Source organism: Cibotium barometz, chromosome 7 (genome assembly GCF_041138505.1).
Source record: "Cibotium barometz isolate CiBa-2024 chromosome 7, ASM4113850v1, whole genome shotgun sequence".
Taxonomy (NCBI): domain Eukaryota; kingdom Viridiplantae; phylum Streptophyta; class Polypodiopsida; order Cyatheales; family Cibotiaceae; genus Cibotium; species Cibotium barometz.
In genome coordinates, this window is record NC_141052.1 from 13784410 (window position 1) to 13797310 (window position 12901).

General features: G+C 41.7%; 2 protein-coding genes across 5 annotated transcripts in view; both read left to right on the forward strand.

The window, feature by feature from the left end:
• The window catches only part of LOC147636704 (uncharacterized), a 68589-nt gene extending 60882 nt beyond the window's left edge, over positions 1–7707 (forward strand). Inside the window, exons 5-7 of the mRNA XM_086800190.1 lie at positions 6863–6970; positions 7321–7465; positions 7569–7707. Of these exons, the coding sequence (XP_086656316.1) occupies positions 6863–6970; positions 7321–7465; positions 7569–7678 (363 nt within the window). The 3' untranslated portion in view covers positions 7679–7707. The remainder of the gene's footprint in view (positions 1–6862; positions 6971–7320; positions 7466–7568) is intronic.
• Positions 7708–7755: 48 nt separating this feature from the next.
• The window catches only part of LOC147636707 (uncharacterized), a 69625-nt gene continuing 64479 nt past the window's right edge, over positions 7756–12901 (forward strand). For 2 of the 4 annotated variants that reach the window (XM_086800188.1, XM_086800189.1), the window contains exons 1-4: positions 7756–7888; positions 8027–8465; positions 8586–8728; positions 8858–9130. In XM_086800188.1, coding sequence (XP_086656314.1) covers positions 7768–7888; positions 8027–8465; positions 8586–8728; positions 8858–9130 — 976 coding nt within the window. In that variant the 5' untranslated portion in view covers positions 7756–7767. Of the gene's footprint in view, positions 8466–8585; positions 8729–8857; positions 9131–12901 lie in introns of all 4 variants that reach the window. The other 2 variants (XM_086800186.1, XM_086800187.1) reach the window with 1 other exon arrangement.

Here is a 12901-nt window from a genome sequence, read left to right on the forward strand (position 1 = left end):
TTTGATACCACTGTTGGGACTCTCACACTCACACAGATCAGGGTTTCTTGCAGATTAGGGTTAGCTGCAGAACAAGAAGCTCACACAAAGAGAGAGAGAGAGAGAGAGAGAGAGAGAGAGAGAGAGAGAGCAAGACAAAATGTGTGGTGATCACAAATGCAAGTCAACCCTTGCATGTGAGTCACATTCATATAATATAGAAGTACAAAGTTATATGGATAGAGTGTCCTTTCACACTTGATATCCAAGGGGAAAAACCACATGGGAAAGTGCCCTTGGTTAAGCCTTGTTCACATGTAGCACAACTATAAGTGAGCATATGCCTACAATTTGCTCTTCCCGAACTAGTTCTTCCAAAGGAACCACTTGGTCCGAGTTACCTATTTTTTGTTTCAATCGACTGACATGAAAGATGTGATGAACCATTACACCCTAGGGAAATTTTGGCGGTACGCAACATCACTAATCTTCCTTGTGACTCTAAATGGTCCACAAAACCTAAAAGATAGCTTGTAATGCTACCCCCCATAAGAGTGTCACTTGCACTCTAAGTGATGCCGTACCAAGAGTACCTCTGACGTACCTACACATAACCTTGGAGTCCTTTGGTATCCTTAGACACACGCATATGCTTACCTCCAAGACCCTCAGAGATCTTCTTTGGTTAGCATAAGCCTTGGCTCTTTCTTGATGCTTTTTTTAGCTAACTTGAGCATTCCTTGCATATCTTGCATGAATACCCGTTGTTGAATTCTTGTTGCTATTGTACGTGAATTCTAATTGTGGAAGATACCTTTCCCACTCCGATTGTGTCTTAGAAACATAAGTCCATAGTAGATCTTCCAATTTTTGATTTGTCCGCTCACAGTTTGACCACCACGCTCTTGATGATCCGAGGAACACATACTTAGCTTTGTTAGCTTGCTAAAACCTTGCAATGAACTTTGAGTCTCGATTGTTGACTATTTCTTCATGTAATTGATAAAGCTTGAACAATTCGCCAACGAACAAAGCAGCCAACTAACGATTCTTAATTGTAGTTCGTGTTGGGAGAAAGCTAGCTATATTGGTTAGTCTATCCACCACTACCCAGATAGCGTCATGCCTATGATTTGTGTGATGTAACCCAACAATAAAATCCATCGAGATACCGTGCCACTCAGCCTATGGTATCTCTTGTGGATGAAGTAAACCAACCTGCCTAAGGTGTTCTACCTTATTCACTTGGCATTGGTTGCACTTCTTCACATAGTCCTCCACATAGGACCTCATGTGTGACCAATAATAGTATCTCTTGACTAGCACAAGAGTTCTTTGAATGTCGAGGTGTTCAACATTGGATCATCATGACACTTGAAAAGTGTCCTTTCGTAGTTCATCAATGTCTGGCACACATACATTTGTAATCAATAGTCCATTGTGAATGGAATACTGGCGGGCCATCTTCTCTTCGGCAGGATTTCAGACTCCCCATATCTCATAAGTTGCCATCGGTTTGAACTAGTTTCCAAATCCTTCCAAAGAAGTGATCAATTTGGCAATGCCCCTGTGAAGAGAAAGATAGAGATCAACCAAGATCTCAGCTACGGATAGAGCATTTAGTTTAGGAATCCTACTCAGCACATCCACAACTCTTGCTCGACCCCTTGGGGTATCGTATCTCAAAGTCGAACTCTTGCATGAGCTCCAACTTTGCGATTGTGAAGATCAACTTAGTCACAAATATACCATAAGGAATGATGATTAATCCATGCAACAAACTTGGAGCCATAGAAATAATGTCTCCATTTTTTCAAGACATCTATAACCTAGAAGTAACTCCTTTTTCTATGTCGCAATTGAGCTCTTGTGAGCTTCTTGTTCTCAAAAGCGAGCAGTTGGAAAAGAGGTGCCCGAATGGAAAAATCACTTGCATTAGTCTAAACAATGAATGGTTTGCAAGATTCTTCTAAATGTAGCATTGGTGCTATCATCACTAACTCTTTTAGTGCCTTGAAGCTCTTGTTCAGGACTTTATTCCACACCACTTGAGGACTGTTCTTGCCCTTTTTCATCATCACTTCCTTCATAGTTGTTTCCGTATTGCAAACGACACCATATCATACGGAACATCGTACGATACGATATTGTGCGGACTCGTATGTTTTCTTTTCTGGGATTTTTTGGATTTTTTTTTTCACTCGAATATTTTTTAGGGGGTAATGGTCTTGTTTTTGCTTGTCTATGGCTTTTTGAGCTTCCTCTGTCCTATGATGCTTCCCTCCTTTTTAAAATAAGTTTATAAAACACCGTATTTTATCGTATGATAAGATTTTTTTTTTCAGATCATATTGTATTTTCCCGTGTGGTATCGTATTGTACAAATCATACAGCATCGTAATGACCCCCTTCAAGAGTTGTAGCTCTCGTGCAATGACTTACTATAAATAAGTATGACATCCAAAAAGACCACGACAATTTTCCCAGATGCAGACAAAGCAAATCATTCATCATCTGCGTGGAAGTTGTTGGAGCATTGGCCAACCGAAATGATAAAACCAAAAACTCGTTATGGCAATACCTTGTTCGAAAGCGTGATTTCTATATAGTTTGGATCAAGCCCAAGAATAAAGATAGACATAGCATGAAGCGGATTTTTTCTTGCATTGTGAGACAAGGCATCTTGGAAATCTTGCAAGTATCGATCAAAGGTACCGCTCTTCATGTTATTTTCATGTAGTTTTCAATAGGCCACCATAGTCTCTATCACCCGGGTTTGCTTATGAACAAATTCTTGCCAAGTCACCAGCTTTAGTTGTAGGTCCTTCCACCAAACATAAGCCTTGTTTATAAGAACATTTGGACCTAGGGGATCCTATGATCATCGGGTGCACTGATCAACTCAAAATAAGTAGTTGACTAGTCCAACCATCTCCCAACCGCCGTCTTGTCACACTCCCTTTTCTCTCGGGAAGTGCAGCATCACTTACTGTGCTTGGGGACCAATAGTTGACTTGAGGTTTGAAGCATAGTTTCAATGAGATGCGAGTTGAGGGCATTAAAACTATTCTCCATCCATTGCTGATGCCTGACAATGAAGGGTATAGTCATGTTTGGGTCTAAAGAAACCTGAGTTGTTGCTGTTGAAGCCGATGCCATGGCCGTTGAGATAGGAATAGTAGGAGTAGTTTGATCTGCCATGGTAAAGGAAGTGAAAGGTTAAAGAAAAGGTAAATAGGGTAGAAGGTTCATAGTGAGGCAAAGCTTCATGGTGAGGAGAAGGAGAATGAGAGTGTCGAGTTGTGTGAACCCCTTGCTTGAGAGAGCACCTGCAGATGGGAAGAGTAGTTTTGTGTAGGGAGAAGAGCTGTGTTGCTCTAAAGAAAAAGAGCATGTCTGATTTTTGTAAAGAAAAGTGGCAAACTTAGGCTACTTTGTGCCTATGTAAAAACAAAAAATCACCTTTTGGTGTTTTTCTAAAAAGAAAACACAGCGTGCTTTTTCCTTGACGCACCAATGGGGCACGTTCTTGCATGCACGTCACCCGGCCCGTTGTGCGTGCGCGCGCGCGGGGTCACTATGCAAGCACCCCATCCACATGAACATCTGCGCATGGGCTATTGTGGTTGCCGGCCCGTACGCCTAGTGCTTACTTACCCATGGTCGCCTCATGTGCATCTAGCACGGGCTTGCCCACGGCCGCTTGTATGTGCCTGGCTGGCCCATGGCTGCTTGTATGCGCCTGGCTGGCCCATGGTCTACATGGCCCCACAAGTGTGTTTGCATGGCCTTGTGGGCTTGGCTTGGGTGAGCCTATCTGCCTTGGCTGGTTGCCCCGAAAGCCCTCGTCTTGCTAGTACACTGATCCCGCATACCAAAGCTATAAGCATCGCCCACCTCTCGAGTCCCTGCGTGTCTCAACCTCCTGCACCTAAGCAAAGTTAGAAATTAGAGCCTAGAGGATTCATGATGGCGGTGATTTTTCCTTTCTTCGTGTTGCCATGACATAATACTGACAACCTCCAACATCCCAGTTCCAAAACAGCTGTGATACCAGTGTAAGGTCTCAGATGACCTTGCCCAAGAAATCATTTGACTTGGAGCCACATAGGAGTGAGGCGTAAGGCTCACCTGCTAGCCATAGAATCACTTCAGGCTCACCCTTGAGTTGGAGGCCATAGCTACATCCTGGGCAGAGCTCCCCCGGAGTAGGACTTGGCTTCCAAGTTCCCATACAACCAGGCCACACCCTACAGGTGTCGTCTGTTGTGAGTATTGTTGATGGGTCATGTGCTACAAGTCAGACTCAAGGATCCTAATAACAACTGAGCCTCGGTTATACTTATTTAGGCTGCTAGGCTCTATGACTGCCCTGAGTGCTTTAATTAGTGAATAACCCTATAATCTTTAATAACCATGCCTCCACTTATAAGCCTCCTCTCTTGTGGGTTGGATTATCTCCTACTGAGCGCTTACCACAGTTGGTCTCTGGCCGCCTAATATGGCCTGTCTTGGATGTAACACGAACAAGGAAGTTTCCAATCAGGTCTTTGAGGGGGACTCTTTATAGTTGTCATCTGCACTAGGTGGAGAATCTTTGGCTTCTGTAGCAATTACTCTAGCTTCTGGGATAGTGCAAGTGGTTTCTTCTCACCTTTCATTTACTCTGGGTGGAGTATCTTCAGTGTTCGATGTTGTAGAGGCACCATAGCAGGACATATCATTGGATTTGGGAGAACATACAAGTGGATTTGTCTTCCCAGTGCACAGATTTCTTGTAGATAGTATCGATTACAATCGGAGTTCTTGCTTCGGTGTATCAAAGGAGGTATTACTTGGAGTATGTTCCAGAGGGAGATGGTTCTCTAGACATACATGTGCCGAGCAGTACCGTGGATAGAGATTTGGTGCAGCTCCTCTAGGGAGTTCTGTTCTTAGTTCTTCTCTCTTCCTCTAGGGTGCATTGGAGCTGGTTAGTGGCTGTAGTTTGGATAGCGGAGTTTTGTCGAGACTTTTTCTGGAGTGTCCCTCCTGTGGGCTTTCGGAGGATACCTAGCTGCCAGCAATGTTTCTTATGGACGGTTAGACAAATGGAAAGTGTTGGATCTAGTGAGCTTTGGTCCATTGGTAGGTTTCTTTGTGGGTCTTTGTGTTGATGTGGCGAGGACAGAATGTGACCCTTCGCACTAGACGCAAAGTGGTCTTGTAGTGGTTGGGATTTTGGGTACTGGGGATGAGCTTTGCTTGGATCTTTTCCTTTTATAAAAGGGCACTTTATGTGGACACCATGCAGTCGAGGGCAGGTGCAATGCAAGAGGGGGAGGGCACATGTTGTTGGCTCATAGAAGACAAGAAGCACTGTCCGGCATAGCACTGTCCGGCATAGGCGTAGACATCAGGAGCAGTTGTGGTCAGTGCGGTGCTACACCAAAGTTGACCAAAAAGACCGTGAGTCAGCCAGGTCTGTATAGGCATAGGAAATTTGCCAAAATCATTTGCAATTCCCAACACTAGTCTCTACACAGTGTGTTTCTCTATTGAGCATGGGCTGGCCAAGGAGATCTTTGCAAAGCGTGGGCTGTGACCTGATTTCTTCATTCTCAACTAACTCTTGTACTTAAGTTCCAGTTGTAATACTTCTTTCTTGTACATAATACAGAACAATAGTTTAGGATTCGTGTGGGCTATAGGCTTGAGTGTTCTACACATAGGCTCGAGTGTTCTACAAGCACCACTCTGGCTTATGCCTGCACTGGCCTCTGCCCATACATGCCTTACAGCTCATTGGCTGCTATGGGTTGGTCGCACCACACACGCACAAGATTTTGCTGCTTCTCATCCACCGCCTTGACATTCATGTAAAGAGAGGAAGAGATCTTGCAAAACTCCAAGCTATAAGTTGTCTCTTTTTAGGATACAAAAAGCTATAAAGAAACTTACAATTAAACAACTCTACTTATCAGCTTTTTTTTTAAGTTCAATAAATAAAAATACACTTTTCATCAAAAACTCAATCAACAGTCCATCCTAATAGATTGGACTGGGTGTGAGGAGCCCTTCTTGAACTCTTTATATACACAGATGTATCATTTACACAGTTTATCTTCTCTTGTTCTTATCCTCTTCATGAGAAACAAGCCTGTACCTTATCCTCTTTGTGAGAGTAAGCCTCTCTTGCACCCATGTGAGAACAAGTCTACTATATTACATGTAGAAATGAAAGGAGTCATGTCACCAACTCGTGATTGACACAAAGCTTCAAGAAGTTAAAACTCACAAGTTTTCTCAAAGGGGAGGAGGTCCCAACGTCACCTTTGACAATGCATTTTCATGTTAACAAATTTCCATCGTCATCTAGGAGGTGGCAAAATGTGTAACTGATGGATGAGTTCAAGTCGAGTGGAAAAAGTTCGAAGTTGTTGGAGGAATTTGAAAGGCCTTCTTGAAAAAGTGTTTATGTGAAGGCTAGCGAGAGGGAGATTGGGAAGCTTGAGACAAGTGAAGAATGAGAGTGAATCACCTAAACTACCATGTAGCACAAGTTGAGAGGCATCTATCAGTTTGAGAGGGTGAGGGGACTTGTTTAAGTTTGTTTTCTTGTCACTGGAGCCTATGGCCACATAAAGGAGGGTGGATCTGAAATCAATGAGATACATGATAAGCTTGCATCCACCTCACTTTTGCTGCAGCTTCCCCGCTCACACAAACTGATAGAAGGCCACATATTTGAAGAACCTTACTGTTGTCCTTTTTGAAAAATCCAGGCTTAGAAGCCAAGAGCAATCTTGTAGGGCTTCAGTCCAAGTAAACTTGTATGTTGGCACATGGTATTCTTGAACTGTTTTTTGGTATCAAGTTCTGACAAAGCTTTGTGTTTTGGCAGCTTGAAATTGAAAGGCTTGTTACTGCTATGTGTGGGGAATTGGAGACCAAGGCACTTAGAAATGTTAGTTTTATAATTGCCAAGGATGTACTGGCGGCAAAATACAAGGTGGCCAACCTTTCTCATTTGTTGGTGTAATGGAGTATGAGTGCTGGATGCGTTTAGCCTCTTATCCAATGTCATGAAGGAAAGAGTTTATTTCTTTGTGATCATCCAGATTGGTTTTTTAAGAAACTGCATATCAATGAGTATGTCATGCGCATATGTGCATCACCTTCCCTTTGTGAAATCAGACTTTCCACACATAGTATTTGGCTAGGTGGGTATTTACATTTCAAAAGTAACTAAACAGCATTAATATTTGCTTACATGTTACCAGTTTTCTATGAACAATCTAAGAAGGCCAATTCTTAAAATTGATTGGTTCACAGCATTAATATTTGCTTACATGTTACCAGTTTTCTATGAACAATCTAAGAAGGCCAATTCTTAAAATTGATTGGTTGTTTCAATGCTGGCGTGAGCACCGTCTTGTTCCACATGAACCATACCGGTTGCCCCCATTCACAGGGTTGACCATTTGTGCAACCAATGTTCCTTTGGGTAAGCTTGTGATCATCCCTTTAAGGAAGTTGTGATCAGTAACGAGCTGTCTGTGCTTTGAAAACAACTGCCATTGATGGTGGTTTCCTTCTATCTTTTGCAGAGGAACGCAAGGAGATCGAGGAGGTCTGTGTCACGAATGGTGGTGTCTACTCGGCTGACCTGACAAAGAAGTGCACCCACCTGATTGCTTACATATCCTTTTGTTATTAGGACAGTGACTTTTGCTGCCATTTTTGTTGAAGTCTTAGGAGTTATGCGAACAGGTCACCTTGTTGCCATCTGAGAAATGGCTGAAAGTAATGTACAATGTCCTTGATTATTATCACTTACCACAAGGTGATAAATTCAAAGTAGCAAGGAGATGGGGTACTGTGAAGATTGTTAACAGACAGTGGTTTGGTCAGTGTTTGGCTGCAAAAGGTTGCTATTTTTCCTTGATTAGAAGAATTTTTAGTATACTGGCTTGCATATCTGGTTCTCATCATTATAGGTTGAGTTTTTTAAAAAAAATAAAAAAAAGTACTCGTGCTCTTTTTCTTGCTTGGGCAACATTTGCAGCTTGTCTGGATGAAGATTTATTCCCAGTGAATGCTGGCAAGGAGAAGGCAAGCACATTATCGCAAGTATCTGGGCCTCCTCCCTTGGCTTCTCCACCAGAGAACACAAAATCCGAGATCGTACTGTCATCTGCAACATCAATGGTATCAAACACAGTGTCTTGTGACCAGGTGCACTTGATAGATAATGCCGATGACAGAAGTAGGACCGAACCTTCTTTACAAGATGATGAGCAGTCCATACTCTTGAAGCGAAGTCTAGAGGACTCTGTATGTGAAGAAGAGAACATGTATCTGTCCAATTGTCGAATATATTTTACTGGATTCAGTGTGTCAGAATTGAGGAAGTACATGAACATGGTTCGTGATGGCGGAGGCACAAGACATATGGAGTTCAATGACAGGGTTACTCATGTTGTCATAGGAAACCCAACAGATAGGTAACTGTTGAGCTTGAAAACTCTTTCACAAAGTAGTGGCATTGCCTTCAAAGCATGCAGTTTTGTTGCAAAAGAATCATTGAGCTATGTAATGTTCTTATTTTTGTCTATCATGTACAGTGAACTGAAGGAAATTAGGCAAAGCACTTGCATGAAATCCATCCAAGTCCTCTGGCCTTCTTGGCTTGAAGAGTGCAATCAGCAGAGAAAAGAAATGATTATCACCCAAAGGCATCAAATACCTGATGGGCTTTTGGTCAGAGGTATCCAGTTTTAATTTTGCTACAGTTTTGGAGGCCAAAGTGTGCTGACTTATCAGATGACCAGCTTTTGGGTCATTGATTTGTGTGTGAAGATCTTCTGACATCTACTTTTTCTTTTGGCAAAACTAGGGTCCAGTTCCCAAGGCACATCGAGGATGGAGAACATGCTGCAGCAGCCTTCTAGGAAGCAGCAGTTGTCGTCATCCCAGAGTTTAGAACATAAATTTGACCAAAATGAAACCCTTATAAAAGGGAACATTGGAGATGTACAAAACACAGCTTTAAGGGAAAATAAATGTACCAAAGGATTCACACTCACAGATGAATCACACTTGCGACATGATATCGACAAGCCACAACATGCTTCAAAGCACCTTCATGTTGGTGAAGTAAAAGCACCAGGCAGGTTATTTTTCTCCTTAATCATCTGTGCGCTTTGGCATGTTTTGTGTTTTTGATTAATTTTTGTGGGTGGGAGCAGCTGCAAAAGAAAGTCAGGGCCCATGCGTCCATAACTCTCCATTTACTCATCTGACTGCAATATTTTGAGTAATGGAAAGATATGGCCATGATAATACCTTAATGGTTGTGCCTTCCCTTCTGTTGTGACAGCCTGGACCCACAACAAAAACCCATACATGCGAACATAGGCAAGCACGTGCGCACACATTTTTTTTTTTGGGGTGAAATTACTGTTCTATTACTTTACTTTACAATAGAGAGAAGCACCCTCATGATAGTGTTTCTCATTAATTCACATGACTAAAAACTGAAAAACAAATCTAGATGTTGGAGCTGATGGTATTCATGTAAGGATTGGGACAATAATTGACAGTAGTGATACTTGTCAACCGGGGCTAATTGGAAAGCCATTCAATTTCGTGTAATCCAAAGTGACCAGAGAGCCTAAAATCTTGTCTGTTCAAAAAATGGAGACATTCCTGCTAGCCTCGTCTCATATCTGCCAAAGATCCAGAAACTCTTTGAGAAATGTGTACCAGGAAATTTGGCAATCAAATGCACAGATAAACTAACCAAGAAATCTTGAGTGTCAATACATCGCCATAGCAAGTGCTGGATGGTCTCATTAAAGCATGAACACCTTGGGCATTGAGCAGTAATAATCATTCGTTTTGCCAAAGTTTTACCAACAGGCAGTACTCGTGCAATACATCTCTAGAAGAATACTCGTTTTAGTGGTAGCTTGCTTTTCCATACTTTTTGCAAAGTTTTTTTCCACTATTTTACTGACTTATTCATATGTCATAACATGTTTGCATGCTCCAAAAACCAAGGCCGCGGAATGAACTATCTATAGACTCTTGCTGCTGTGATTTGTGAGAACGGAAATTTTATTGAAACAAGTCTCTCTTGTCTTTGTAATATCCAATCTTTCAGCCTACTGTGTTGAGAGTCCGTAGACATTTATGTCATAGTTGGTGATGTGTGTGAACACACTTAGTTGGCTGATCCCTCATTAGGAGGTTTTTTTCCCGTGCATGTGTGCGCCCTCTTATCCACTTTTGAGGTGCCCTTTATCTTTTGTACTTGGGCACATTTCCTATCATTCAATCTATATTGAATTGTGTGCCTCTCACTCTCTCTCCCGAGATTATCATGGTTTGTGTGGGCTTTACTGCTGCAAACCCTAACCCTAAATCTGTAGGTCATCCAACATTTGGTATCAGAGAGTAGTCCTCCATTGGGACTTGCCTACTTGCTGCTTAATTGCATTAGGGTGTCAGTTTTAGGATTTCTTGCATTTTTACGGTTTTTGATTTTGCCTCAGTTTTCCCTCATTACATCTTAGTTGGATGCTCTTTGCATTTTCAGCTCATTTGCTGCACGTAGGTGCGCTATAGTCTGTAGCTCTTTTTTTCATTTTTAGCCTGTTTTGTTGCCTTTCTTGGCTTAAGGAAGCCTACTAGGTTTCTTATAGGCCCCAACAAGGGTGTCCATTGGAAAACCCTACTCTTGGTGCAATCCGAGGGTGATTTTTAGCCCACGTAGCATTATTGGCAGCACTCAATTTTTGGAAAAAACATTTTTACCTGTTATGAGGATTGCTTCGCAAAGCCACATACACATAACGGCTCGTCTAGCATCTAATTTGAGAACCCCCAAATCAATTTTTTGATTTGGTGATTTCCGCCATTGCCACCCAAATTTTGGTGGCTCAGTCAAATTCAGCCACCGCCCGCTCGATGGTTGCCGGCAGCACCTGTGTAGAGCCAGATTTCATGAATTATTTTTTAAAAATTTTTCTTTATATCACAGTGTTTCTCATTGTCTTCCGAGTCTCCCAAGCCAAAAAACTCGCAAATCGAAGTTCGTTTGGACCTCTTGCAAATTTTCAGCTTTTTGAAAATAGAGCTACATTCGGGAGTCTTCCGGCTACCATCTCATGGTGACAACATCGACATTCGAACCCTGATCACTCTCAAATTCGACATTCTTCCATTAATTTTCGCTAGTATTTCTAATTTTTGTCAAACATTATAGAAATTGCTATAAAATTAGTAAATTGACTGCATTAATTTTGGGGCTTTTCATCATTGAGCCTGAAATTGCGACATTGGCATTGATTTTTTCAGATTTGGTGCATAATTACACTAAAAATTTGGAGATTTTGCAAAAATTAACACTATTTGCAGGGTTATCAGAGATATTTGTAGGCATTTTTGCTATTATAGGTACATTGCTCTGACATTGGGGCATTTCCTCCAATTTCTCGTGTCTCAGCATTGGATTGCAGATTTTTGCCTACGCATTTACGACAACCATGTCTGGGAATACTAGTGATTTGTTTGGTATGCTCTCCATTGATAAGAAGTTGGATGGCACCAACTATCCTATGTGGGCATATATGATGAAACGTGTATTAGTTGCAAAGACTTTGTGGGCTATGTATCAGGGGCTGATGTCAGGCCTATTGTACGTGCACGAGCAGCTAGTACTTCAGGAACCATTGATGTAGGTGATGATGTATCTTCAGGTGGTGCTACATTTTCATGCACCTTTGTCACGCACTCTAGAACAGCTCAGATGGGATGCCAAGGATGCTCAGGCACATGCTTTGATTGCCCTTTCATGCAAAAGGCAGGTTATACCACACATTCGTTCATGCACTTCTGCTAAGGGTGCATGGGATGTAGTTGCTTCTTTGTTTCAGGTTCGCAATGAGGCTCGTGTTGCCTATCTTCGCAAGAAGATTGAGTTTGAGCATATGGATGAGGGTGATTCAATGGACAAGTTCCTTACCTGCATCAAGGATTTGTGAGAGCAGCTCATCAACATTGATGAGGTCATTCCAAATGGTTCACTTGTATCTACACAAAAGAAAGCTAAATATGAGTAACACATTCTTTCTCTAACTGCAGAAGATTTTGTGTGCATTCACCTTTTGGCATTTGAAGCCTTGAGATTGCCTTGTTGTATGCAAACTTTTAAAGGCGGCTTTTGAAGAAGAACCCTTGTCAAAAAGTGGTTTCTGTTGTGATGGAACTTGCCATTTTTGCAGCTTCCTTTGATCATTTTTATCAAGTTCATGCTTGGCATAATGCATTTGCAATTCTTCTTGAGAGGATAAGACACGAGTATGGCTAAGCTCTTCTCAAGAGAGCTTGTAATTGATTTTGCAGCTTAGTAATTTTGTCTTTCTTCCCCTAAATACCATTTTCCATACTTGGTTATTACTCCTTCCATGTGAATCACAAAATGATACCAAGCAACATCTATATCCTCATACATTTTTGCTTGACGTGCATTGACAATATCATGCACCATATCTTGAAACAAAGGGTGAGTGAGATTACTATTATTCTCCAAGAAAAGCCTCTTTTTTGGCAGGTGTACATAATCAATGGGAACATCTAAATAGGGACTCATCCATAAAGGTGCATGATCATAGAGTCCCAGGGAATAGTCAATCCACATATGGCATGCTATTGGACTAGTGTGAATTGTGATCAGCATTTAACGGTCCAATTTGGCACCGTATTGAGTAAAGGTATTATTTTGAAATGTGAAACCTTTTTTGTCTTGACAAGTTTCTTTTCAGATATCCATTGCATTCAAATGACGCATTACATTTGTCCATGATACTCTTTCAGTTGCAATCATATGTGGGTGACCACGGGTGTTGTTATCACATTGTGGCGAATTATTAAAGTT